At 53.9% G+C, this 24,895-nt stretch overlaps 1 protein-coding gene across 1 annotated transcript in view; it reads right to left on the reverse strand.

The window, feature by feature from the left end:
• Positions 1-24,895, reverse strand: part of RNF213 (ring finger protein 213) — a 45,811-nt gene that overhangs the window by 20,531 nt on the left and 385 nt on the right. Inside the window, exons 2-31 of the mRNA XM_079323716.1 lie at positions 22,539-22,848; positions 21,702-22,080; positions 20,230-20,453; positions 19,510-19,679; positions 18,769-18,927; positions 18,352-18,548; positions 17,925-18,205; positions 17,081-17,340; positions 16,359-16,547; positions 15,676-15,877; positions 14,970-15,022; positions 14,572-14,725; positions 13,940-14,092; positions 13,282-13,380; positions 13,035-13,157; positions 12,495-12,675; positions 11,803-11,976; positions 11,511-11,669; positions 10,605-11,218; positions 10,180-10,345; positions 9,410-9,627; positions 8,811-8,951; positions 8,560-8,718; positions 6,989-8,129; positions 6,351-6,544; positions 5,843-5,995; positions 1,592-5,185; positions 1,312-1,448; positions 932-1,027; positions 390-508 (exon numbers count right to left, since the gene is read on the reverse strand). Coding sequence (XP_079179842.1) covers positions 390-508; positions 932-1,027; positions 1,312-1,448; positions 1,592-5,185; positions 5,843-5,995; positions 6,351-6,544; positions 6,989-8,129; positions 8,560-8,718; positions 8,811-8,951; positions 9,410-9,627; positions 10,180-10,345; positions 10,605-11,218; positions 11,511-11,669; positions 11,803-11,976; positions 12,495-12,675; positions 13,035-13,157; positions 13,282-13,380; positions 13,940-14,092; positions 14,572-14,725; positions 14,970-15,022; positions 15,676-15,877; positions 16,359-16,547; positions 17,081-17,340; positions 17,925-18,205; positions 18,352-18,548; positions 18,769-18,927; positions 19,510-19,679; positions 20,230-20,453; positions 21,702-22,080; positions 22,539-22,733 — 10,084 coding nt within the window. The 5' untranslated portion in view covers positions 22,734-22,848. The remainder of the gene's footprint in view (positions 1-389; positions 509-931; positions 1,028-1,311; positions 1,449-1,591; positions 5,186-5,842; positions 5,996-6,350; positions 6,545-6,988; positions 8,130-8,559; positions 8,719-8,810; positions 8,952-9,409; positions 9,628-10,179; positions 10,346-10,604; positions 11,219-11,510; positions 11,670-11,802; positions 11,977-12,494; positions 12,676-13,034; positions 13,158-13,281; positions 13,381-13,939; positions 14,093-14,571; positions 14,726-14,969; positions 15,023-15,675; positions 15,878-16,358; positions 16,548-17,080; positions 17,341-17,924; positions 18,206-18,351; positions 18,549-18,768; positions 18,928-19,509; positions 19,680-20,229; positions 20,454-21,701; positions 22,081-22,538; positions 22,849-24,895) is intronic.

A 24,895-nucleotide genomic window follows, 5' to 3' on the forward strand; every position in this document is an offset into this window, starting at 1 on the left:
CTCAGAACTGCTGCTGCACATGTCCCTGCCTAACACTTCCAAGGTTCTGAGGCTCTCAGAGAAACCCCCAGCCACAGGGGAACCTTGCTGCTGAGAGCTGAACATGTCAGCACCTCTCAGAGAGGCTCTGAGGGACAACACACCCACAGAGTAACCCCTGTGGCTGTGTGCTGCTCTCCAGCTGGCTGGAGAGGGGACCTGTCTGTCAGCTCCCAGCCAGGACTGCCAGGTACCAATCCCCTGGGCAGTCCTGGGGGACAGGGAAGCAGCTCTGACAAGCCCCAGGACATGCTGAGTCCGTGTTTTCAGCATTTAAAGGAACAGGGAGCAAGAGAAACGATTGCCTGAAGGCAGCTGGAGAGTGAGGAGGGATGGACAGGCACACCCACCTCCCTGGAATCCCACGTAGGATGTTCCTCCTTCCACCCGGGTAAGTTTCATGATGAAGTAAACAAAGACAGAGGCTTCCCCCAGGTCCACCTTGTTGATCTCATTAACCACAGTGTACCTGCAGCAAAGAGGAGATGCTGTTGGCACAGCAAAGGCAGACAGAGGCTCATGGCACGGGTCTTTCCTCAGGGAGGACACGTTTCCTCTCCCACAACACACACAGGTGACTCCCAGCTGTGCTGCTGAGCTGCCACCTCCAGCTGTGCCCTGAATTATCTCATGACCCTCAGCATTTCAGGACTTCTGCAGCCAGAGGCCAGAATTCACACTTCAAAGGGGATTATCTGCTCATTTCACCCAACTTAGCTTATTCTGGCTTGGGTCATGAATTACTATTTGAAATGCAATCAGTGCATTTAGATTCATTCTGCTACAGAATAAAGAATTGCACATTCCTGAGTGTGAGATCCCCAAACAGCACAATAACAAAACACAGTGAGGAGTGGCCAGGCAGAACTGAACCACTCCACACCTGACTCACTTGGCTGAGGCGATGAGCTGGGCATCCTGAGAGCCATCTTCAAAGTCTGTCTGAATGATGAGGACTTTATTTCCTGAAGTAGCATCCAGGAAATCCCTGAAGAGGGAAAAGAGATTTAACAGAAGTCACTAATGGTAAAGATCAGACATTAAAGACCACAGAACTCACAGTCACAGTCACTTCACACTAGCTTTGGCTGCTGCAGGAGAGAGAAAAACACCAAACCCCACCTCATGTGATGGAGCTGATAAGGTGTGTCCTGAGCCAGCCCACTGGCTGCACAGCCTCCCTTTCCCATCTGTGCTCCTCCAAAGGCTCTGCCCACACACCTTTCACACACTGCAGAGTATTGCAAGCAGGAGAACACGGCCCAGACTCACCGGATGCCCTTCAGGAAGGAGTACTCTGTGTCAAACTGCTGCAGGAACAGGATCTGGGGCCTTTGTGCCCTGCCCTGCACCTCCCTCTCCAGGCAGGGCAGGTCAGCACTGGTGAGCAGCCGTGAGAAGGTGGTGACCTGTGCACAAAGGGGCAGCGATGCAGCACAGACCTGCCTGGGGCTGCACCCCAAACTCAGGGCGGTTTATTTGCCAGCTGCGGTGCACACGCTGCACCCAGAGCTGAGCACAGCTCAGGGGCTTTGGGGCACCCCAGACTCACCTCGGTGAAGGTCACCTGGGGCGCGGCGCCCGCGCACACCTGGGCGCCCAGGTAGTCAGCGAAGGACGTGTGCTGCTGCTGCCTGAAGTAGGTGTGAGCCAGGTCGTGGGCCATGAAGGCGCCGGGGCAGGCGCAGAGGCGGATGACGGCGTCGGGCGTGGCGCAGGCCAGCAGGGCCAGCTGCGCCCAGCGCGTGGCGCGGGGCAGCAGCTGCGCGGGCGGGCAGCGCGGGCGCAGGCGCTGCGTGCCCTGCAGCACCAGCGAGGCGCAGGCGTTGCCGTGGTAGCCCACGAACACGTCGGCGGGGCTGTAGCGCTGCTGCCCGAGGAAATGCTCCTCGGCGCTGACCGCCGTGAACTCCTGCACCCAGCGCTGCAGCTCCCGCGCCGCCGCCCGCTGCCCCGCCTCCAGCACCGTGCTGATGTCCAGGTAGTGCTTCTCCAGGCGGTTGATGAGCGGGATGGGGAAGTGCCTGTACACCACGTCCTTCTCCTCGATGACGATCAGACGGAACTTGGGGTGCACGCGGCATTTGACGCGGTGGGTGCCCAGCCCCAGATCCACGTACTTCTGCCCGGCCAGGTACACGTAGTACTGGTTCAGGGCGTCGTAGAGGCTCTCGTAGAGGTTCTGCAGGTTGAGCAGCACGACCATCTGGCCAGTTTCCATGCAGACCTTCACTCGGTTGATGTTCCTGCAGATCTGGGTGTATTCTTGGTCCTTAGGAAAGCTGGAGCCGAAGATGATTTCAGGCTGCTGTCGGGCACTGAAAAAAGCCTGCTGGAGGATCTGCAGCGCTGCATAATTCTCAGTCAGCACAAGCAGGTACCTGCAGTCCCCATCCTCAGCGCTGCTGTAAATGTTCTGTCGGATCAGATCTATCCTGCTGATATCGTGAGCACGGATCTCTCCTCTTTCTGGCAACTTGGAAGTGAATATTTCCAAGGCGTTGACATCGTCTTTGCCGCCGAAGTTACGCAGAATCACCGCGGCGATATCCTGAGGTGTGGGCTCGCTTTTGGAGCTCTTAGCTAAGGCAAAAAACATCTTTATGAGGCTGTAGTAGTCACGCAGGCCGAAGAACTCCCTGTCTTGGGCCTTGCAAATGTTTTCATATGCATCTGCAAAGTGATGGAAATACTGCTCCACCTTCTGCAGAGCCCCTCGTGCCGAGCAGCAGATGCCCTTCGCGCTCTCGATCAGCTCCTCTCTGCTGGGGTCCCCACGAGACACAAAGATGCCTCGATTCATCTTGGCAGGGTCCAAAGCCCAGTTGGAAATCCCGATGAAGCCAACCTTTTTGTGAGGAAGAGGGACATCATCTATGCAGCCGTCCTCCAAAAGTGGATGCAAAGTCTTCAAGGGCATTTTGGGAGAGTCTTCTGCCAGCCCAATCTCATCCAAAACCACCACTGAGACATACTCGTCTAAGTTCTTCCCTTCCTGGAATCGAGCACAGTGCTTGAACGTGCCTATGATTCCCTCTGGAGTGGAGAGGGGGCTGCACTGAAAAGACACGAGATGGATCTGCTTCAGCTCCTTGAACAGATCAGAATGAGCTGCTTGACCCTGCATAGCATCGGCCACGATGGTTTTTGCCAGGGATTTGGAGCTCCCAGGCTTCCCGACAAGAAAAAGAGGGATCTTCAGCTCAATACAGATGACCATCATGAAGACATTTTCCTTTAGGGCCAAGTTCCTTGCTATGGTATCCCGGAGCGGCACCCCACTCAGGAATAAGTCCTGCATCAGGGAGATTTCTTCCAAGATCCTTTTCTGGGTATCGTAAGGCTTTGGGAGGACCTGGCTGATGGCAGTTCTGTAGGGCTCCTTCCTCTCCAGGGAGGCGTGGTAGCACACCCCGACTGCCAGCACCAGGGCCCAGGTGACGGCGCTCCTGTCACCGCTGCCCTTGGCAGCTTTCCTCTCGGCCAGGTACTTCTCCAGCTCCCTCAGCAGCGGCTCCCTGTGCCCGTAAAACCACCTGAACACCTCCATGCAGCGCTCCACGTCCCGCAGGCTGACGAAGCTGCATTCATCATCCCTCTGCCTCATGTACTGCTGGGAGACAAAGAGCACCTCTGTGACGGTGCTGACCTCGTCCTTGGCCATGGGCAGCTGCTGTGCCACGCGCTGCACGATCTGCTGGATGTACATCCTCTCAGCGCGGTCGTTGAGCTGCCCGAAGTCCCAGACCAGCGGGATCATGCTGGGGGGCAGCGCGTGCACGCGGTACACGAGCTGCCTCAGCGGGATGGAGCCCAGCTTCTCCCTGCTGTCCTCAGCCTTGACCCTGTAGCCCAGCCCCGCCAGCTCCAGGCGCTGGATCATCCTGTCCGTGTGCTTGCGGTAGGGGTTGCAGGCCGCGATGATCCGCAGGCCGGAGCCAGAGGCCAGGGGCTGCCCCTGCACCGTGCGGTCACACAGAACCTCCTTGATGCTGCTCACTGCCTCGGTGGTGTTGGCTTCATCGAAGAACAGCACCGTGTCCAGCCCGTGCTTCTCCTTGTTGGATTTAGCCAGGGCTTCTGCTTCTCTGATCCTGGCGTAGATCATCTCCGCAGTGGTGCCTCCGTGAACCTTGACCAGCTTCATGTTCTCCACCTCTAGTAAGCTTCCACGGAGCTGGCACAGGAACTTCACCAGCCTGGTCTTCCCACAGCCCGTTTCTCCCATGATGACGACCGGGATGTCGCAGCGGAATCGCATCTCGATGGCCAAGATTTTCAGCACGTTGTCCGTGGTGAGCTCGTACGTCTCATCGGGGTCAAACACCCAGTGAAGCCCCAGCACCATGCAGAGCCTCTCCAGCTTCTCCTCGCGGGGCAGCTGGTCGAAGGGCACGTTGAAGGGAACCCTCTGCATCACCAAGCCCTGGTACAGCTGGGGACTCATGATGTTCCTCTTGATGACGCTGCCGTTCAGAGGGTTGATGGCATCGATGCAGTTCCCGGTCTGCTGGAAGTGGAAGCCGAGGAACGTCATGGACACACGATCCTCGTTGAAAAACAGATAGGGATGGGGCTCTGACTCCCACTTCTTCCTGATGCGGAAAGGAAGCAGATCTTCCTCGGCCACGTTCTCCAGGTGAGAGGATGCAGGTCTTCCTGAACTCTGGTCGGAAATGCTCAGCGAGGGCGTGGCAAAATCCCGCGCCATTAAAATCATGAAGCCAACCACAAAGTTCTTGAAACCACTCAAAGTGTCCTGGACAAAGGTAGGGTTGCAAAAGACAGAAGCTTCGCAGTCCCTCAGCTGGACGTTGAGGAAGCAGGTGAAGTTGCGGAGCTCTGCCCAGGAGGGATCCACGACCCCGCAGTGCAGGAGGAAGAGCTGCAGGCACTCTGCTGGGCTGCCCTCCACCGACAGCTCCTCGTACCAGAACGTGTCCAGGTCACAGCCCTGGTCAAACCTCTTCAGGTACTGGAAGGGTCTCTGGAAAGCCTCACTGCAGAACTCCTCCTTGTCCATTCCCAGGCCCAAAGCACCCCCAGAAGAGTTCCCCAGTGTCTCCATTTCGAGCACTTCTTTGGGAGACTTGCATGTTATTTTAGGGAACACATCCAAGAAGTGGTACTTCTGGCTCACTGACATCTGGAGAAGAGAAAAAGAGAAGAAAAGGTCATCACAGAGCTGTAGCCTCAGTCTTCCTCAGCTTGGTTAATCTGTTCTTAACAGTCTCCTTGCCTAAAACCACACACCCAAGGAACATGAGCCTGCCTTTTCCCCTGTGCAACCCTTCTTCCACTTAAAATGCACCAGTGAATCCTATTCCCTTCTACATTTTCCTTCCAGGAACATGAGCCTGGCATCACCTCCAGCTCCTTCCCAGGGCTACTTCAAAGAAAACTAAACCCAAGAAACTGTTGGTATTCATTCCAGTCACTTCTACATTCTGTTCTTACAGCTGCATATAAATATTCCCCTACTTTCAAACATGCAAATTAACATGAGGGAGATGAGATTTTGCACTTTTATATTTCCTATAAATGTTACAGTGGGGGCAGTGAAGCTTGGACTAACAGGCCTTCAGAAATCACCAACCCAAGGAAACTGGGCAGGCCTCATTTGCTGTCTGGTGTTCATGTCACTTTGTACAACACCAGGGACACCAGTTTGTTATGGGATACAGCACAGGAACACAGGACTGTGCTGTGGTCACAGTTACAGTCTCTACAACTCACCACAGCTATGTACAAACACCTGCAAAGTGACAGAAATTCTCAGCAAAGGAGCACTGCTGGTACGTACAGGTCTGGCTGATTTCTTTGGCACTGGGGACACCTCCAGGATTTCAATGATGTACAGGTGACACTTCTGCCGTAGCCACATGTTGCCATCATTATCTGTCAGGTACTGCAAAACCAACAGCTTGAAGAGAAACTCTGGAATTCCACGCTGCACCTATCACAAGAAGAGATACCAAGGCACTTCTTTATTTACCCACCACAACTTCACAGAATCACAGAACAGCTGAGGGTGGGAAGGCTCTCTGCTCAAAGCAGGCCCAGCTAGAACAGGCTGCCCAGGGCCACTTCAGCCAGGTTTTTAATGTCCCCAAGCTTGGAGACTCTACAGCTTCTCTGGGCAACTGCTCGAGTTCAACCACCTTCATGGTATTTGTGTATTAATTACACAATAATTAGAAAACACATGCTAGGGAAATGGCTAATTGAGAAACAAGAGCTTTAAGGAAAGCTCCTGCAAGGGTCCAGACAGGACCTGTAGGACAAGGCAGCTGTGGGAGGGATGTACTCACTGAGGAGGTGATATCAAAATGGAATATCATGGGCTTTGTCTGGTGCTCTCTCTTCAGAAAAGGCAGGAGAGACTTTAGCACTTTATCTTCATCCACTTCTGGTTCAATCAGTCTGATGGTTTTCAGAAGTTCTGTACAGTCAGGCTGCTCTTCTTGCAGTCTCTCATGCAGCCTCCTCACATACAAAGATTTCCCTGTTACAAAAAACATAACAAGAATTAAAGCCATCAATACCAGATATATCACATTAGGACCATAATAGACAGAAGGAAATAAAGTGTTTGAGTACCCCATGCCCTAAAATATCTGAAGCTTCCTAAAAGGAAGAAGGAAGTCTAAATCTGGTTTGAGCAGCTGGAGCCTGGAATCCAACACATTGCTCCTGTTACCCATATGGTTTATTTTCCTTCCACTGCCTGAGAGAAGCTTTACTCTTCATTAGGACTTGAATAGATTGTGCTTGTTTCTAAAGTCAAACCAGGGGACAAGGTGACTTCCAGCTTTCACCTCATTACACTGACCAGTCTGAATGCTCTTTTTGACCAATGTACTTAAAGCTTGGACACAAAACCCAGCAAGCTGAACCCCACGGTGGTTCTGAACTCCCATCAGAGCCCACTCTGCACAGGCTGCCTTACCCATGCCAGCTCTTTTGGAGGACACAATCCCAACACACATGTGCTCCTTGAACACAGCTGCAGCCGAGCTGGAGGGCTGAGGCACTCGGAAATGGAGCTGCAGGTAGTGCTGGATGTCTGCCTGTGACCTCTGGGGAATCATGTGCACCTTGCAGTGGCTGAAGGCAGAGGGCAGGTAGCTGTTCTCCCGCTCGCAGTTGCACAGGATGATGAGCCTGTAGGAGCTGCTGTAGCACTGCAGGTGCTGGAACAGCTCCTCTGCCCTGCAGCTGACCTCGTAGCTCAGCTCATCTGCGTAGAGCAGGGTGTAAATCTTGCTGCCCCCGCGGCAGGGGATGAGGCAGCGGCGCAGGAACAGCCCCACCTGCTCGGCGCTGGTGTGGGGCGTGCACAGCAGCACCTCATCCCAGGTGGGCAGGGGCTGCTCGGGGCTGCTCATGTAAATGGCCAGGGCGGAGCTCAGCACCTCGGAGCGAGGGCAGCTGATGAGGTTGGGCTGCCCCACGCACAGCAGGTCCTGAGGGAAGCTCCTGGTGACAGGCTGCCCAGCCCTGCTGGCCAGGCTCTGCAGCCACACGCCCAGCGTGTCCATGTCCAGGCAGCTGGGGAGGAAGGAGCCCATGTTGCTCATGTAGCACTCCCAGATGCACTCCAGCTGGGCACTCAGGTCCTTCTCCCCATCCAGCAGCACTTGGAAGTCAGGAACAGCCTTCTCTGATCTGGGGGGGCCCTGGCTCTGGAGGGCTGCAAGGACATCCTGCTCGGTGCAGCTGTGGTTGAGGAAGGAGAGCATCATGAGGGCAGCCTGGCTGGGGCTGCCCTGGCCCAGCTCCTGGCACAGGTACACCAGCTGCTCTGCACTGTAGTAGTTCAGGTAGAAATGCTCCAATCGCTTCGTGTTCATGAAGCTTTTCCAGCTCTCCAGGAAACGCTCCATGGTCTTGCAGAGGGCTGGGAGCACAGCTGCAATATCCCCTTGCCCTTCCAGCACTGGGATGGGGCCCAGGGAGAAGTCAATAAGAACACAGGGTTCTGTGTGGGGTGAACAGTACACCTGGGCAAGCCAGGAGCGGAAAAGCATGTTCCCAGCTGAGTAAAGGTCTATGAAGGCCTGGGCAAGTCTCTGGACATTGGAAAAGACCTGTGTGAGCACAGAGGAGAGAGAAACAAGCTGATTTAAAATTTCAGCCACGAGACCACTGGAAAGACATTCAATGAAGAGAAAGTCTTTGATCCCAAGGTGTGTCAGGCCTTGTACAGCAGCCACAGACTGTGACTTTATAACAGCAGCATCCCCAGGAAACCAGATAAACTGCCATCTTGCTACAAAAGAACAGAGATGGTCCCAGCCAGGACAACCACCAGTGCAGCTGAAGGATGAGGCCACCGGGTCACTGTTCTGTCTCCAGCTTAGTTCCACCTTAACAAGGAACCAAAGGCAGGAACACCCATGTGCCTGTGACCACCACCCCCAGCAACTCCACTGTCAACCACAGCCTGAAAAGCTTACACTCAAGGGAAAATCCAACCCTGGCCCCAACACCAATAGCCCCCTGGGTCTGGAATCTGACCTCAGAGAACCACTCCACCTCCAGGCCTTGCTCCCCCTTGGCTGACATGAGCATCAGTTTGTTCTGCAGCTCACGGAGCTCTGCCAGTGAGTACTTCCAGGCCTCGGCGTCCCCCGAGCTCCCCGGGAGGGTGAAGTGCAGGACACTGTCCAAGGACACCTGCCAGAGAGACACTGTCTGTGCCTGGGGCTCTGCCTGGGGCAGGGCAGTGCTGGGCAGCAGCCCCCAGGCAGGAGGGGCTGTAACCTCACCTTCTGGCCATCAGCTGGTGCCCTGAGCACGTAGACCCCTCTGCTGTTGATGGCAGCTGCCAGGGACAGCGAGGACAGCTCCACAGAGCCATGGCTCTCCTTCACTGTCTTCAGCCACTCCAGGTGCTGAGCTGAGGCACGCTGTGGGGAGAGGAGACAAGCACTGCCCTGACTGCTCTGAAATGCTGCATCTCTGCTTTACACCTGACCAGGACAAACAGCTGGGGCTGGCACAAGATTTTTGTGATGAGGAAGGAAGAAAGGAATGAGTACTGGTTCAGCCTGCTCTTTCCGCACAGCTCTTCCTTACCCACCCCACGGGAGGCTGGACAGAGCCCACAGTGCTGATACACCTCTTGCTACAGAAGCAGGCCCTGCTGCAATAGGATAAGAGCTCCCAGAGAAACCTGTGCCACACCAGTTACAGCTGCTGCAGTGAATTTTCGTGCTGCAGACACATCAGGTATTTTTCCTGCAGTAACAAGAGCTGCAGTGACGTCCCCACAGAGGTGCCGCTCGCCCAGAGCAGTCCAACCTCCAGCCACTCCTGGCAGGCAGAAATGCAGGAGATGCTGAGGCCCCGGCCCTGCAGAGCTCACCAGCTTCTCAGGGAGGCTCTCATCGCTGTCCAGGGCCCGCCAGAGCTTGTGCAGGCAGCGCATGAAGTGCAGGAAGCCGGAGTGCGGGCGCAGCTCGTAGAGCAGGGCGGCGTAGCCGTGCACCGCGCCGTGGAAACACGCCACCCTGTCCACGTCCAGGTCGTTCTCCCCCGCCGAGATGGACGCCAGGTCAACAAACACCTCCAGCTCGTTTATGTCTGCAGTGAGGCAGCAAGGGGCAACAAGGAGTGGGGCGGCTGGGACAGCAGCCCTCATCACCACCTTCTGCAGGAGCTCGGGGAGAACTTTGAACAGCAGCTCCTGGGCAAATGGACTCTCCCCATCAGCCTTCCCAGGCCATCTGTCCATCCCTGGACCCCCACAGCCCCCAGGTGCCCAGGCAGGAGGGGGGCAGTGCCTGGGGGGTGTGCAGCTGAGGGTGCCAGTGCAGGTCAGACAGCTCAGCTGGCAGACACACAACTCCATCCTCTGAAACAACAGCTCTGACCCCAGCAGCTGGAGCCCTCCAGCCCAGCCCAGTCCCAGCAGGGTGGTCACTGTGTGCTGCACCACCCCACAGTGCACAGGCACCTTTAAAGGGCACTCCCAGAGCATCCCACACCAAAGCCCTTCAGAGATGTAACTACCAACACCAGAAGCTGCAAAGGCACAAAGCAGATGGGTCAGGGATTCAGCGTTCCCTCTGCCCCCACACAAGCTGCCATCCCTTCCAGTACTCTCTGTCTAGCTCCTGGATGAGCAGCACTCACCTTTCAGTGCTTCTCTGACCCAGCAGACAAACTCCTTCTGCTGGGCCAGCTCCCTCAGACAGCCACGGCGGGGCACAGTGATCCCCTGCAGCAGCTTCTTGGCTTCCACGAGCTCAGGGCTGATGGAATTCAGCTTCTGGGTCTTGTAGGATTCCAGCTTTTCTGTCTGGAAAGCAAGGGGTGCAAACACACACTGAGTCTGGAATTGGGGAATGCCACTGGCTCTGCAGCAGGGAAAGGAAAGCCCTCTGCAAAGCCACACCCCAACAGAGCAGTATCATCATCTCTCTTTAAGGAATGACTACACAAAAGCACTGGGAATGTCGGATTTTTACCTCAAATAAGCATTCTGGGACAAGGAATGGCTCTTGACAGACTGAGACAGACTTGTGGGAAGGTACAGAGCCAAAATCATGGATACTTACTATATGCAACAAGTTTTCCAGGATGCTGAAGTCACCAGAGAGGCCTAAACTGTCTTTGACTTGGGCAATGATCCTGGCAGCATCAAAGGTTAAATGCATTTCATGGTACTGCTGGATCTGCTGGACTCGCTGGTCAACCCAGGCTCTGTCCTCTGCAGGCTGAAGCTCACAGATGGTGTCCAGCTCTGCTCTGAGATCTTCAGGATGATTTGTGAATTCCTTGAAAATTCTATCAACTTCAGCAAGTGTGAGACATCCTGATCTGAGATCATCATACAGCATTGCATAGCTGTCAAAGCAAGGGCGGATCATGCTGTCCAAAACATCATCGAGGTCCAAGTCAGGAACCATCTCATCCTCCTCATCCTCCTCATCCTCCTCATCCTCTGGGAGCTCACACTCATACTCCTTTCCTGCCTTCTGTGCTGCTTCCTGCCAGAACTGCTGGAAGATCATGCTGTCCTTAAAGGAGTGCATTTTGTGGACAAACTTTTTCAGCTTTGGGCTCAGGCTGTAGAAGGTCTCCAGGGGTCTCTTTCTCATGATCACAACTTCATTCAGTCTTTTTAAGGAAAGATCTTCTGAGTGTTGATGTTCCACTTCACTTACATTCACTGTAAACCAGAGACAGGTCAGAGGGAGATCAGGTGGTGCAGCCTGGCTCCAGCTCACTTCACCCCATTCCCCCAAGCCACAAAAGCCTACCAGGCAGGTGGAGCCCTGTAAGTGCCATCTAAGGCACAAGCACTTACTTGATCCCCCCAGTGCTCTGGGTTTACTTCCCTCACCCCTCCTCACCCTCACTTTGGGGTTTAGAATCAAATCTGTTCCCAAAACCAAGAGATTTTCAATGAAACTGCTGTTTTCTGGAGTGGCCACTTTCAGACTGCTCCCCCAGAACTCTACCTCTCACAAACTCCTTCACCTCCCTGCACATGCTCAGGAAGGTTCCTATTGCTTTCTTCTCTCTTCTGAGCTGGGTCACTTCTTCATGCCTCAGCTCCAGCAGTTCTTTCAGGCTTCTCAGGAGCACTTCCTTTTCCTCACGTGGTTGTTGCTGGTGCTCTGGAAGAAATGTCACCTGTAGTCACAAAGCAGACACCTCCCACACCCCAACCCCTGCAGCCCCCCTGAGCAGGCCAGCATCACCACAACAGTGCTCTAAGCCAGCCATGCCCCCTTTGGACTCCTCTCTCACTTGTCTCCCAAATGCCAATGAACTGTTCCTGGTGCTGGAAAACCTCCTCCAGGTGTTTCAGAAGGATGCAGCCTTGGTGGATGTCATCAGTGACACTCGTAAGCACAGAGTCTGCTGTGGCCATGATATCCTTTGCTTCATCTGTAAGTTTGTCCAGAAGGTTTCTGTTTGCTCCTGTTCCAGAAAAAAAAAAAAGCATGTCATGTTTCCCAAAACACAGGCAGAATCAGGAACTTTTCCATGTCATGGCACAGAGTCCTTCCATTTCCTACTGAACCCCCACCCAGGAGCCTGGACTCACACCACCCTGCAACCCCTCATGTCTTTCTGAACAAAACCAGCATCTCAGGACAGCAATGTGGAAACTTTCCATGCAGAGCCCACAGCCAAACCCTTTGGGGCAAACAAAAGCCATTTGGATCTGTCCACTTGGCCAGCTCTCCAGCATTTTTGTGTGCCAATAACTTGTGAGAACTTCTCAGTGAAAGAAGTTATGTTCCACAAATGCTGAGGAAGCTGCAGTGGATTAGCACAAGAGGAACAGTGGCTCCTCTTCCTTGGCCTTCCCTCTCCAAATCCAAGCTGAGCACTCCAAGCTTTGAGATAGGGACTAAAGAGCAGGACAATTTCTCCCTGATACCCTGTGCAGTGAGGCAGAGAAAAGCTTCTCAGGTCCCCAACTACAGACCTACCATTAAAACTGAAGATATGTTTGATGTCAGGCCTCGTGAGCAGGTGGTGCAGAATCTTATCAAAATCCCCCTCAGACTGCCCAGCCCTGACTGGCCAGGACTTCACCATGACAGCAGACACCAGCTGGCTGAACTGGCCCAGGTTGTAGGGAGAGATCTTCTCCAGGAGGTTGTTCTGTGTCTGCCAGGGCACACAGAGGGCAGGGCTGGGTCAGACTTTGGGGTCCCACTGTGTCTGTGCCTCAAAACTGGCACTGACACCAAGGAGTCACCTCCAGTAATGAGGTACATTCCAAAACAGCCCTGTGACACAACTGACCCCAGGGCTCGTGGTGGAAACACATTACAAGTATTCCTCACAGACACATCCTGATTTTTTTCTTGTTAGTTTAACAAACAACTTGACAGCAACTCAAGCAACATCCACCTCCCCTTCCACCACAAGGCACATCCCTTGGCAACAGAACTGCTGTGAAATTCCACTTTTCTTTCTCCTCCCTTGCCCGCCTTTCCCTTTCCCCAGCAGGGCAAGCACAATACCTGGCAGGCTGCAGTTACAGCCTCTGTGGCACAGTTCTGGAAGCACTGGCTGATGGAGGAGTCCATCAGTGTGATTTGGGAGTGCTGACAACAGTACACCAAGATTTGGTTCAGGGGAGGTTCCTAAAGGGCAAAAGGGAGATTTCTCATCAGCTCAGTCTCCAAAGTGCTTCTCCTGGCAGCACCAAGCAGTGCTCTGTCAAGACAAGAAAAGGCACCAGCCAAGACTGCCTGGAGTCTCCCCCACCTTCTGGATTCTTCTCTTCAGATCTGCAAGTAAAGTTTCCCTCCACGTCTGGGTGAACTCCTTATCTGGAAAGCTGATATTCACAAACTTATTCCAGGCCTGCAAGGGACAGGAAAACAAACCTAATCCACTGAGTGCTGAGACTTAACAGAGAAGGAAATTAAAAGAACAGTGTAGAAGAGATGCCCCTCACACCTCAGACAGTCTGCAACCCTTCCAGATGTTTCCATCCAGAGGAAAAGGAACACTCCCAGAGCTGCAAAAGGCAGCTTTGCAGCCTAAACACTGTGTAAATGTCTCAGCTGCTGAAGGAGACATTTGGATGAGCCACTTGCACCCTGCTGCTGGAAACTGTCTCAGGGAGGGCAGGGAGCAGCAGCTCAGACTGGCAGGGCTGCTCTGAGCTCTGCCTCAGGACAACCAGGGTCCCAATGGGAACAAGACAACCCCAACAAGGGCAGCTTCTCACCCCAGCAATGCCTCAGGAACAACCAATTCCAGCCCTGTGCTCCTCAGCCCAGTGATTTCAAACCCTGCCCATGCTCACCCCATTCCTTCCCCCACAGCTACAGAGCCCAGCAAAGAGCCTGGATACTCAAGGCCCTGGCTGAGCTGCAGTAAAACCCCTTTTTACTGACTTTATTACAAGATGACAAACCAAAAGTTCACTGGTGAAAAAGAAGCTCATGTGCTCCAGGTGCTCCTTCAGTAACTTCTGGTTTAAAGAGGTTCTGAACCAGGCTCGAGATTCCCTCAGAGCTTCATGGAGCAACTTTGGCACTGGATCTTCCTGCACAGCATCCCCTGGCACCTGCCCCACACACAGGGGAGGACAGAAAAACAAACACAGTTCAAGCAGGACAGTGACAGACAAGTGGTTTAAATCAGTATTTCTAAAGAGAAGGCCCAAACACATCCAGAACACACAAGAGCCCAGCAACAGAGCCAGAACTGCTTGAACAAGGAGCACAGAGGGGCTGGGAAGGTGCAGGTCACAGGCAGCTTGTGCTCAAGCTTGTTCCAGGAGGTAAAGACAACAAATGTTTAAGGGGAAACAAAACCAGACTTAAAACAAAGCTTATCACAGTAAACCTGAGCATCTGACCTTATTTTCAATAAGAAACAAATTTATTAGGTGATTCCACAACTCTGTGACAGTACCAGTCTTGCTTAGAGTGTGAAGTTCTCCATACTGACCCTGGATCTGATCTAAACCCAGGCTGCTGTACCACAGCTGGGATATCTCTGGGCACCTTGCTTGTACCAAGCCAAGAGCTCCTTGGTACTCACTGCTGGGGGCCCAAGTTGGGCAACCTTGGCAATCAGGGTGGCAGTAGTGGCAGGGAGCAGGTACAGATGGACTCCTCTGATGGCACTGCAGAGCCTCTCGTGCAGCCTGAGGCAGCAGGACAAGCAGCACAGCCAAGAAGGAGCCCCCAGAGCCCTGCAGGGCACCAACACAGAGGGAGAATTAATTTTCTGCTCGGAGAAAAAAATAAAAAACTAAAAACAAAGTAAAAACCACACCAAATTCAAGATGGTGTGCCAGCTGCCTCCCTCAGATGGATTTAAAAAATGGGATAGAACTCCAGGATTCTCTTCTTCCCACACATTTCCAGGCACACAGGCAGGACCCCAGGCCTGGTGCAGATGTAGACAATGCTCTCCCAAAGGTGCACTGCCCTTACCTGGCTGGGGGCTCATCCAAGGCTTCCAGCACTGTTTTTAGAAGCTTCAGTACCTGAGAATTCAAATACAGAAATATAAAATACAGGAAGAAATTTTACAGACTGATTTCTGATTAGTTGAGGAAGAGAGAACTCACTATTCTTTCACATCTTCTCCAACATTTTTATAAATAAAAATAATAATATGCTGTAAAATAGCATAACTTATTTACTGGATGTCAGAGCTTCCAAATACCTGGGCAGCTTTTATATGCACAAACTCAATCTGTACTTCTTATCATTTGGGGGTTTCAAATCTGTTATTAGCTGCAAAGTCCTACTCCTGCTGTCCTCACACCAACACAAGAGTTTTCACAACAACAGGAAAATCTCACAAATCTGCAGCCCCTTGCCCAACCCTCCTGTGTGAAAGAGCAGTTGCAGGTACACACCTGAGGAGATCAGGATTAAAACATTTGCCATCACTGGCCAAATCCAGCTAAGAACCCCCTCCTCTCATCAATGCCAACAGCACTTTTTGCTGTAGATACATCCCTAGCTCCCTGAGGAGTTTCTGACTTCAGAGCCATTTTTGCTTTTAGCTTAGGTTTGTGCTGTAAGCTGCTGCCACCCCCAGTCCCCTCAGTGGTCAGTTCTGCCAAAAGACACCCAGGAGCCCAGTTTGAGCCTTCATCCCAGAGCTGGGTAAAGCTGCCAGAAGACAAACCTCAGAGGTAGCACTCAGTGAGAGGACAACATTGTCCAGCCTGTAAAGGAGACCTTGCAGAGTAACTAGCAAGTCACTGCAGAAGTCTCTTATGAACTCAGCCAGGCTCCCCAGGGGCAGCAAGCACAGCCAGGATTTGACCAGAGTCACATCAAGCTCCATCAAGTACTTCTTCTGTTTCATTCGTTCCAGCAGGGTCCCTCTGGAGGGCAGACAAAGCAAAACCTTCAGGATTCCAAGGAACAAAGGCAGTGAGCTTGTGCAGCCCACAGAGGAGTCCCCTGGGCTTCTGTGACTGCAGCTGGGGATCAGTGGGATCCAGGGGTGGCAGAGCAGAGCCAAAGCACTGAGCACAAGCTCTCAGGGAAGATAAACTCCAGGTCTTGCTCAGACTCTACCCAAGAAGAGCAGCTTTAGCTCCAGCTCCTCCCTGGCTGGCAGAACCAGGGGTTTGTGTTTGAGGGGTCAGACTCAGTGACTTCTGAGCCACCAGTGAGGCTGAGCCCAAATACCCCAAACATCCTCCCCCAACATGCTGAGACATTTCACACTCTTTAAAAACGAGGGAGGGAGGGAAAAAAAATTAAAAAAAAAAAAAAAAAAAAAAAAAAGATGAAGCAAGGAGATCACCCCCAGCTACAGCAGCAGGGCACCGGGTGAACTGGGAGCTCTGGAAAACTCACCCATCCTGCTTCCTCCTGATTTCAGAGAATGCAAGCCCTTCCAGCCCTGCCCAGACATCCTCCTCCACCAGCCTGTGCTCCTGCTGCAGGGGAGCAGCAAAGGAATGCAGAAGGGGAAGGATCCACACCCACTGCTCTACACCACATTCAATGCATCTCTGGCACAAGTTTGTCAGGTTGACCTTCAAGCTAAATTAAAAAAACAAAATAAAACAAACACACTGAGTGAAAGAATAGCTTTATCCAGGCCTTGAGAACACCCTGAGGGTGTGGGAGGTTACATCTCAGTCTCCCTGTGTGCCTCCAAACAACCTCTGGTCATTGTTTTAGCTCCATCTACTCTTCATTGCAGAGTGTACTGTCCAGATATAAGGTCCAGAGCTGCAATGTTACTGAATCTCTCTGCACAGATTCTGCTCCTGGAGCACTGGGAAAACACAGTCCTTTATCTACAGCCTCCCCACGAGCTCCCCCAGCCCAGCTCACACAGAGAAGGACTCCAGAAAGAAATGCAATGGCTGCAGCTGTGCAAGTGAAGGACTCCAAACCCAGTGCCAGGTAAGCAGTAAGACTACAAGCAGGCTGGAATTGAGACCTCCAAAGACACCTCCAAATGTAACTTTTTCTCTGGTTCTGTGGCACTAGAGAGCTGGATTCCCATGTTTTATCAAAGGTTTGAGTAACACCAGCCTGGTCAGTTAGAAGGTACATGGAGCACTTACTTGGCAACTCCTGCAAAAGCCTGTTTGATGTGATGAATCTCATTCTGCACATCTTGTTGGGACACCTGATCCAAGCACAAGAGGCTGCACAGCTCAGCCAGGTCATCTTCAGGTACTGGGAGTGACCAGTCCTCAACCACACAGAGAATGGTGAGCCCCAGAGCCAGCTTGCTGTGGATGAGCTTGTCCTCTGCAGCTGCTTCTGGTGCAAGGAAAGGGAGAGCTATTTTCCTCATGTGTTTTAGCAGCAAATCATTCACCTGGGACAAAGAAGGGAAGAAATAAACCAGTCACAGCATTAGTCTTTCTCTTCTGAAGCCAGTGTCCTCTCCCAGTTCCACAAGGCCACAGGACACGAAGGAGCAGCCCTAACAACCCAAAAAGACAATGTGGTCTTTCTGCCACATTTCCTAATTATGTCAAGTAAGAAATTTTGGATTCCAGAAGCCCTGCTGGCATCACTGCTTAGAACAGGACAAGGAGCTTCTCCCAAAAAGCAGGCAAGTTTGGAGCAAGAGTGAAGAGAAGCTGTTAGTGACAGAACAACTGGCAGCAAAACTTGATGGCAAGGCTTAGGAAATGAATATCCAGACAAAACCCAGTCAAGTACAAAGTCACCAGGTCACAGCTCTGCTGCTGACCCACATGGGGGCTCAGAACCCACTGAGGTGCACAGGTTGACTGAAGCCCCCAAGGCAGTCAGTGGAAGTCACCCCAGAAGGAACCTCACCTCTTCTGTACCTGAACTTTGGAAAAGCAAAATTAACCCAGCAAGGCCAACAGCAAAATTCAAGTTTGGGTTCAGTACCAGAACGTTTTCTGTCTGTGCAAGAGAAGGGATTACCTGCTCTTTGCTGAAGTCTAACTCTCTCCATGGCATTGCCTTGCCATCAAACACCAGCTGGGCTACTGCAACAGAGTGGAACTGCTTCAGCTGGAAGAAGAAGTTCCTCAGGTTGGCAGGACTCCACGTTCCAAGAATGCTGAAGATACTTTCCAACATAAAAGTGGCAGCTATTTTCTTCCCTTCCACCACTTCCTTGTATTTATTAGAAGTAAGTCTGTTCAAAACGTTTTTGATCATGGAAGGCCTTGCACACACGATGTCATCGTACTGGTGCCACTCTGGAACACAGAGCACAGCAGAACAACCCCTGCAGTCAGCTGCCACAGCAGCACACAGCTCCCAGCCTCAGCCAGGACTGTCTGCAGCACTGCTGGGCCACAGGACAGCAGGGATCAGCCCAGCAGGGCCAGCCAGCACAGCTCACCTCCATTGTTCAGCAAGGCCTTTTTTATCAATAGGCAGCGATTCACATGCTGATTGGATTCTGATTTTTTGTAGATGAACTCATAGTCTCCCTTCTCACTGGTCATCACACAGTACTTGTAAGGAATGTATTTATCCAGGATTTCTTGGGTGAGAGTTACAGCACCTTCAATGAGGTATCCATGCTCTCCCAGATGCCTTGGAAGCACAAACACAGCAAAGCACTCCTTAGCTCATCTGCAGCCCTCCTTTCCCAAGCATTTCATTTTTAACAGCAACACTGACTGCTCTTTCACATTTCACATTTTAGAGGAGTTTTCTCCTCTGTGAAACCCTTTGCTGCAACCCCCCCGTGGGCACAGAGCCACACCTTGCACAGCAGCTGAGGCCCCACAAGGACCAGAGCAGGAACACTCACCTGGTGCAGTTCAGCTCACAGATACTGTCCTTCCAGTTGGTGTAGGGAGGAATGTCCTGAGCCCTGATGAACACTTTGTGGACATCAGGGTTGAGCTTGAAGTCTTTGGACAGTATTGCATGGAAATACACCGTGACACCCTCGCTGCGGCTCACAGAACTGCAGGGAACAGGTGGAAGGGAAATGGAAAGGATGCTGTTGGGGTTTTTTCATTGCACAAATGAGACTTGAGCCACCAGCTGAGTGGCTGCAAGACCCACAGACTCTGGCTGCAGTTCACACTGATGATTGAGCTGGCCTAGTGCAAAGCCCAGTGCAAAAAGCAAAAATGGGCTCCTAAAAGCAGCAGGAGATGCTCTGGCCCAGCAGAGCCACCTGGAATGGCTACACCTTGAACCCCTTCCAGCTCATACACATCAAGCAAAACATCAAAACAGCTCTTCACATTGTGTATGTGAAGCACATGTTGTTAGTAAGAGCAAGAAATAAAGAGAACAATCTCCTTTTTTTATCCATCAGATGCTCAAGCAGGTTCAACACATCACCCAGGAACCAGCTGTGCTGCAGCTCCCATTCAACACTGGTTCTGTCATGCACAACCACTTCACCTCAGTCTCAAGACAATTCCATTTCCACAAGTCCAAAGGATGTCCTGACCCCAATCCCAGCACCTCAGTCTGGAGTCCTCCTCACAGCAGCTCTGTTAGTGAGGAATGCTGGGGGCATCAGGGCTGTCCTCACCTTTCTTTAATCTTTTCCACAGGTTTCTGGTTCTTTTGATCCTTTTTGTTCTTGGGACTGTCTGCTGCAGCCACAGCATCCTGCTTTCTGGCAGCCTCAGCTCTTTGGCTTGGACTCACTTTTGGCATTTTCTCACTTGGGGTCTGACTTTTCTCATTTGTGTTTGCGTTCTGCAACAGGGAGACAAATAATGCCCAGTGAAACAGGAGACTCTGGAAGCACATCTCCTCCTGGTGCACCACCAGCTTCATGCTCCTGGAAATACTGATCCCTTACTGAGGGAAGTGAAAGAAACAGCCCAGGATGGAAGAGGAGCCCAACCCAAACACACTGCCAAGCAGTCAGGTCACTGAGCCCAAGGTCCCCAAGGATGTGATATAAAGAAAGTGAAAGAGAACCCACAGAAAATTCCAGCTTCCCAGGCACCTGCAAAATACAAAATGCCCTCATTGAAAGGAACTCCAGAGCTCCCCAGAGAGCAGGGCTGGCTGGAGAAGAGACACCTCCCAATCCTGGGGGCACCTGAGAGACCCCTCCCTGAGAGCTGGGCTAGAACTGACACCCAGGAGAACAGAACTCAAGTAAGAGCCTCCCCATAGTCCTCTCCAGCTCAGCCCTGTATCCCTGGGCTGGTGCTCCTCAGCTCCCAGCACGAGCAAGTCACACTGGCAAAGGGAAGCTGTGCCCACTGAACACTCACCAGAGCTCACTCACACTCACCTTGGCAGTGGAACTGCTCCCTTTCTGCTTGGGCTCCTTGCCAGCCTGCAGGCTCTGGGCCCCAGGGGAGGTCTTGCTCTCAGGTTTGCTTTGGGGGGCTCCCTTGGCAGCAGGCAGCCCCGAGGGACTCGCTGCTTGCAGCTCCTTGCTGCTGCCCCAGGCCTGGGAACCTGCACTGGCTGCTGGCAGCTGCTCAGGGCCAGGAGTGCCCTGCTCCACGCTGGCTGTGTGCCCCACATCACCCCTGGCTGTGTGCTGCACACTGCTCCTGGCTGTGTGCTGCACATCACCCCTGGCTGTGTGCCCCACATCACCCCTGGCTGTGTGCTGCACATCACCCCTGGCTGTGCGCTCCACATCACCCCTGGCTGTGTGCTGCACATCACCCCTGGCTGTGTGCTGCACATCACCCCTGGCTGTGTGCTGCACACTGGCTGTGTGCCCCACATCACCCCTGGCTGTGTGCTCCACATCACCCCTGGCTGTGTGCTCCACATCACCCCTGGCTGTGTGCTGCACATCACCCCTGGCTGTGTGCTGCACACTGGCTGTGTGCTGCACATCACCCCTGGCTGTGTGCTGCACATCACCCCTGGCTGTGTGCTCCACATCACCCCTGGCTGTATGCTCCACATCACCCCTGGCTGTGTGCCCCACATCACCCCTGGCTGTATGCTCCACATCACCCCTGGCTGTGTGCTCCACATCACCCCTGGCTGTATGCTCCACATCACCCCTGGCTGTGTGCTCCACACTGGCTGTGTGCTGCACATCACCCCTGGCTGTGTGCTGCACATCACCCCTGGCTGTGTGCTGCACATCACCCCTGGCTGTGTGCTCCACACCATCCCTGGCTGTGTGCTGCACATCACCCCTGGCTGTGTGCTCCACATCACCCCTGGCTGTGTGCTGCACATCACCCCTGGCTGTGTGCTGCACATCACCCCTGGCTGTGTGCCCCACATCACCCCTGGCTGTGTGCTCCACATCACCCCTGGCTGTGTGCTCCACACCATCCCTGGCTGTGTGCTCCACACTGGCTGTGTGCTCCACACTGGCTGTGTGCTCCACACCATCCCTGGCTGTGTGCTGCACATCACCCCTGGCTGTGTGCTGCACACTGGCTGTGTGCCCCACATCACCCCTGGCTGTGTGCCCCACATCACCCCTGGCTGTGTGCTCCACACTGGCTGTGTGCTCCACATCACCCCTGGCTGTGTGCCCCACATCACCCCTGGCTGTGTGCTCCACACCATCCCTGGCTGTGTGCCCCACATCACCCCTGGCTGTGTGCTCCACACTGGCTGTGTGCTGCACATCACCCCTGGCTGTGTGCTGCACATCACCCCTGGCTGTGTGCTGCACACTGGCTGTGTGCCCCACATCACCCCTGGCTGTGTGCTCCACACTGGCTGTGTGCTCCACACTGGCTGTGTGCTCCACATCACCCCTGGCTGTGTGCCCCACATCACCCCTGGCTGTTTCTCCATGCCCTGGGCTGCTTCCATCCTTCCATCCTTCCATCCCAGGGGCAGTGGCACTGGGAGCTGGGGCTGCCCCACTGGCTGTGCTGCTCTGCTTTGCAGGGCTCAGCCCCTCTGCTTCCAGGCTGCCAGCTTCCTTCTCCAAGTGTGCCAAATCTCTGTGGCCTTCAGCTGTGTCTCCACTGGCACCAGTAAGTCCATCAGCACCTGGGTGTGCTCCCTCCCCATCGGGGGCTCGGATTTCTTGAGGAACAGCACAAGTGTCAGGCAGCTCTGTGGCTGGAGCTGGTGCTGTGCTTTGAGGAGGCACAGAGTCCTGTTCTGCAGAGATGGATGTCTGTTTCTTTGTTTTCCTCCTCTTCCTTTTCTATTAAAAAAAAAAAAACAAAAATAAAGACCACAATGTCTGTTTATTCATTGCCAAAGGGAAACTCTCTGTCACTTCCTCCACTGCTGCAAGCACCGACATCTTCCTGCTAACAGAGAACAACCAGGAAGAGGAGGGACAAGATCAGCCAGTGAAAGCAAATAACTCTTGAGAACTGTGTAGGTTTAATATTCCAGATTGGCTCAGTAGGAGCACAGAGCAGCACTGCAGTGTCGAAGCTCACGAGTGTCATTTCCCCCAGCTCTGCACACACAACACAGCATCAGCAAACACAGCGAGCTTCTCCTGCAGGAAGGCAGGCAGCAGCTCCCCAGCGTGGCCAAAGGGATGTGGGGGATGCAGAGAGCAGCACAGAGAGCAGCACAGAGAGCAGCACAGAGAGCAGCACAGAGAGCAGCAGGTCACAGCTGCTGCCCAGCACCCAGCAGGATCCTCACCTTCTTGGGTGGAGAAGACACCTCAGCAGAGTCGCCAGCCCCACGCAGAGCTGAGGGCTCTGCCCTGTCCTCTGGAGCTGTGACATCCTCCAGCAGTGAGGATCTCTCTTCCTCCTCCCATGTCTCAGCAGAGGAGAGAGATTCACCTGCAGAGTCAGGTGTGGTGTCAGAGGTGTTGGGCAGAGCTCTGTCCATCAGCAACTCGCCCTCTGTCTCCTTTGTTTCAGTGATGGAAGAAGAACCAGCAGCACCTTCTCCCTTCACCTCTTCTCTGCATCAGGGGCTGGAGGGACCTGCACCTCTCTTCTCTCTGCAATGGAGGGAAATTCATCATTAAACTGGAAACTCGGCCCCAGTGAGGTTGCAGGATGGTTTGAGTTGGAAGGGACATTAAAGCTCATCTAGTTCCACCCCTGCCACAGGCAGGGGCACCTTCCACTGGACTAGGTCACTCCAAGTGCCTGGATGGGGGAGAGAATGAGAAAAAAAGGCAAAACTTGTGGGTTGACATAAACAAAGTTCTATAGAACAGAAAAGGAAAACTGTAATAACCATAAAGAAATATCCCAAGCAAGTGGTGCACAGGGTGGTTGCTCACCACCCACCCAGCAATGCCCAGCCAGCCCCTGAGCAGTGACCCCTGGCCAAATCCCCCCAGTGCTCCCAGCACTGTGCTCTGGAGCATCCCTCTGGGCTCTGAGCTCTCCTGGCTCTGCCCCCTCCCAGCTCCTGGCAGCCCAGGCAGCCTGGGAGAAGTCCTTGGCTCAGTGTAAGCACAGCTCAGCAGCAGCTCAGCCATCAGGCTCTTATCAACAGGAGTCTCATCCCGAGTCCAAACACAGAACCAGCTGCTGGGAACAACAGACTGTCCCAGCCAGTCAGGACATGAGCACACAGGAGCTGTTTGCTGCTCCCTGCTCAGCTCCCCCACTCTGCCTGTACCCCAGCTCTGAGAGCACAAGCTTTGAACCTCGGCTACTTTGGAGGTTCCTCCTACAGCATTTCCGAGCTGTTTGTTACCCTGCCGTGCTGGAGTGCAGAGGGATTTGCTAAGAACTGACCCTGTAGCAGCTTCACTCTGATTTAGGGTGTTTTTCTAGGATCCCACTCTCTTTGTCAGGAAACCACAAGCCATTCTGGTGGCCCAGGACATTTGGTCTTAAACAAGTGAAGATTAGGAAACATTTTTCCCAGCATAACCGTGTTGTGTGCTTGGTTCTGTCTCTGTTCAGCAAGGCACAATTCGTGTGTTGTCAAACACAATTCAGGGGTGAGTTCTGATTCTAACAACAAGCTGCAAATTGAAAATTCTGTGTCCAGGACTTGATCAGCCTTTTAACACAAAAATCAGCACTAATTCATTGGCTAAACAGAAACTAGTTCAACACCGGAGAGCTCAGTGTGGAGACTGTGCGTGGGATTTGACACCAACTGAATCACCCCAGGGTCTCCCAACAGTCACGACAAAGTGAAGACAACTCTTCTCTGGCCAGGAACGCCAGGGGAGGCTGAGATGAGACACTGGGAGGGCGTTTGGGGCCAGAGCAGCGGGAATGACCCGGGCCCACGACCGTGACCATGGCCCGGAGCCACACGGGGAGCCCGGCCCGGCCCCGTGCCCGGGGCGGCACCGAGGAGCAGCCGGGGGATCACCAGGGACCGACCTGCGACACTCGAGGCGACACCGGGAGCGCGGGGACACCCATAGCGCTTCAGGTAAATAAACACCAACAGCGGCTCCCCCCGCGCTGAGGGCCCGGGCTCGCACCCGGGGCCTGGCCCCGCTTCCCCGCAGCCTGCCTGAGGCTGCTGCGCCGGGCCGGGCCTGAGCGGGGCCGGGAGCGGGGCCGGGAGCGGGCCACGGGCAGGAGCCGCCCAGGAACGGGTCCCGGAGCCGGGCCATGACCGAGGGTCCCGGCCCGTCCCACAGCCCGGCCATGGCCGAGGGTCCCGGCCCGTCCCCGCCCGGGGCGGCGCTGACCCGTGGGCGGGGCACGTATGCAAATGAGCCGCGGTTCTACCCGCGGATTGGCGGCTCTCCGCTCCGTTGGGAGATATGCAAATAAGAAAAGGCGGATGGACCAATGGCGTGGCGAAGCAGCGCCGTATGCAAATAAAGCAGTTATGTGATGTGAGGGGCGGGGCTAGCGCGGCTCCCGGGGGGCGCCGGGAGGGCTCGGGGGGCAACCGGGGAGAAACCAAGAGAACCGGGGGGGACCGGGGGGACACGGAGAAAACCGGGGGGGGAACACCAAGAGAACCGGGGGGGACCGGGGGGCGACACGGGGAGAACCGGGGGATGACATAGGGAGAACACGGGGGGAACACGGGGAGAACTGGGGAGGGACACCGGGGGT

Source organism: Erithacus rubecula (genome assembly GCF_903797595.1).
Source record: "Erithacus rubecula genome assembly, chromosome: 20".
Classification (NCBI taxonomy): Eukaryota; Metazoa; Chordata; class Aves; order Passeriformes; family Muscicapidae; genus Erithacus; species Erithacus rubecula.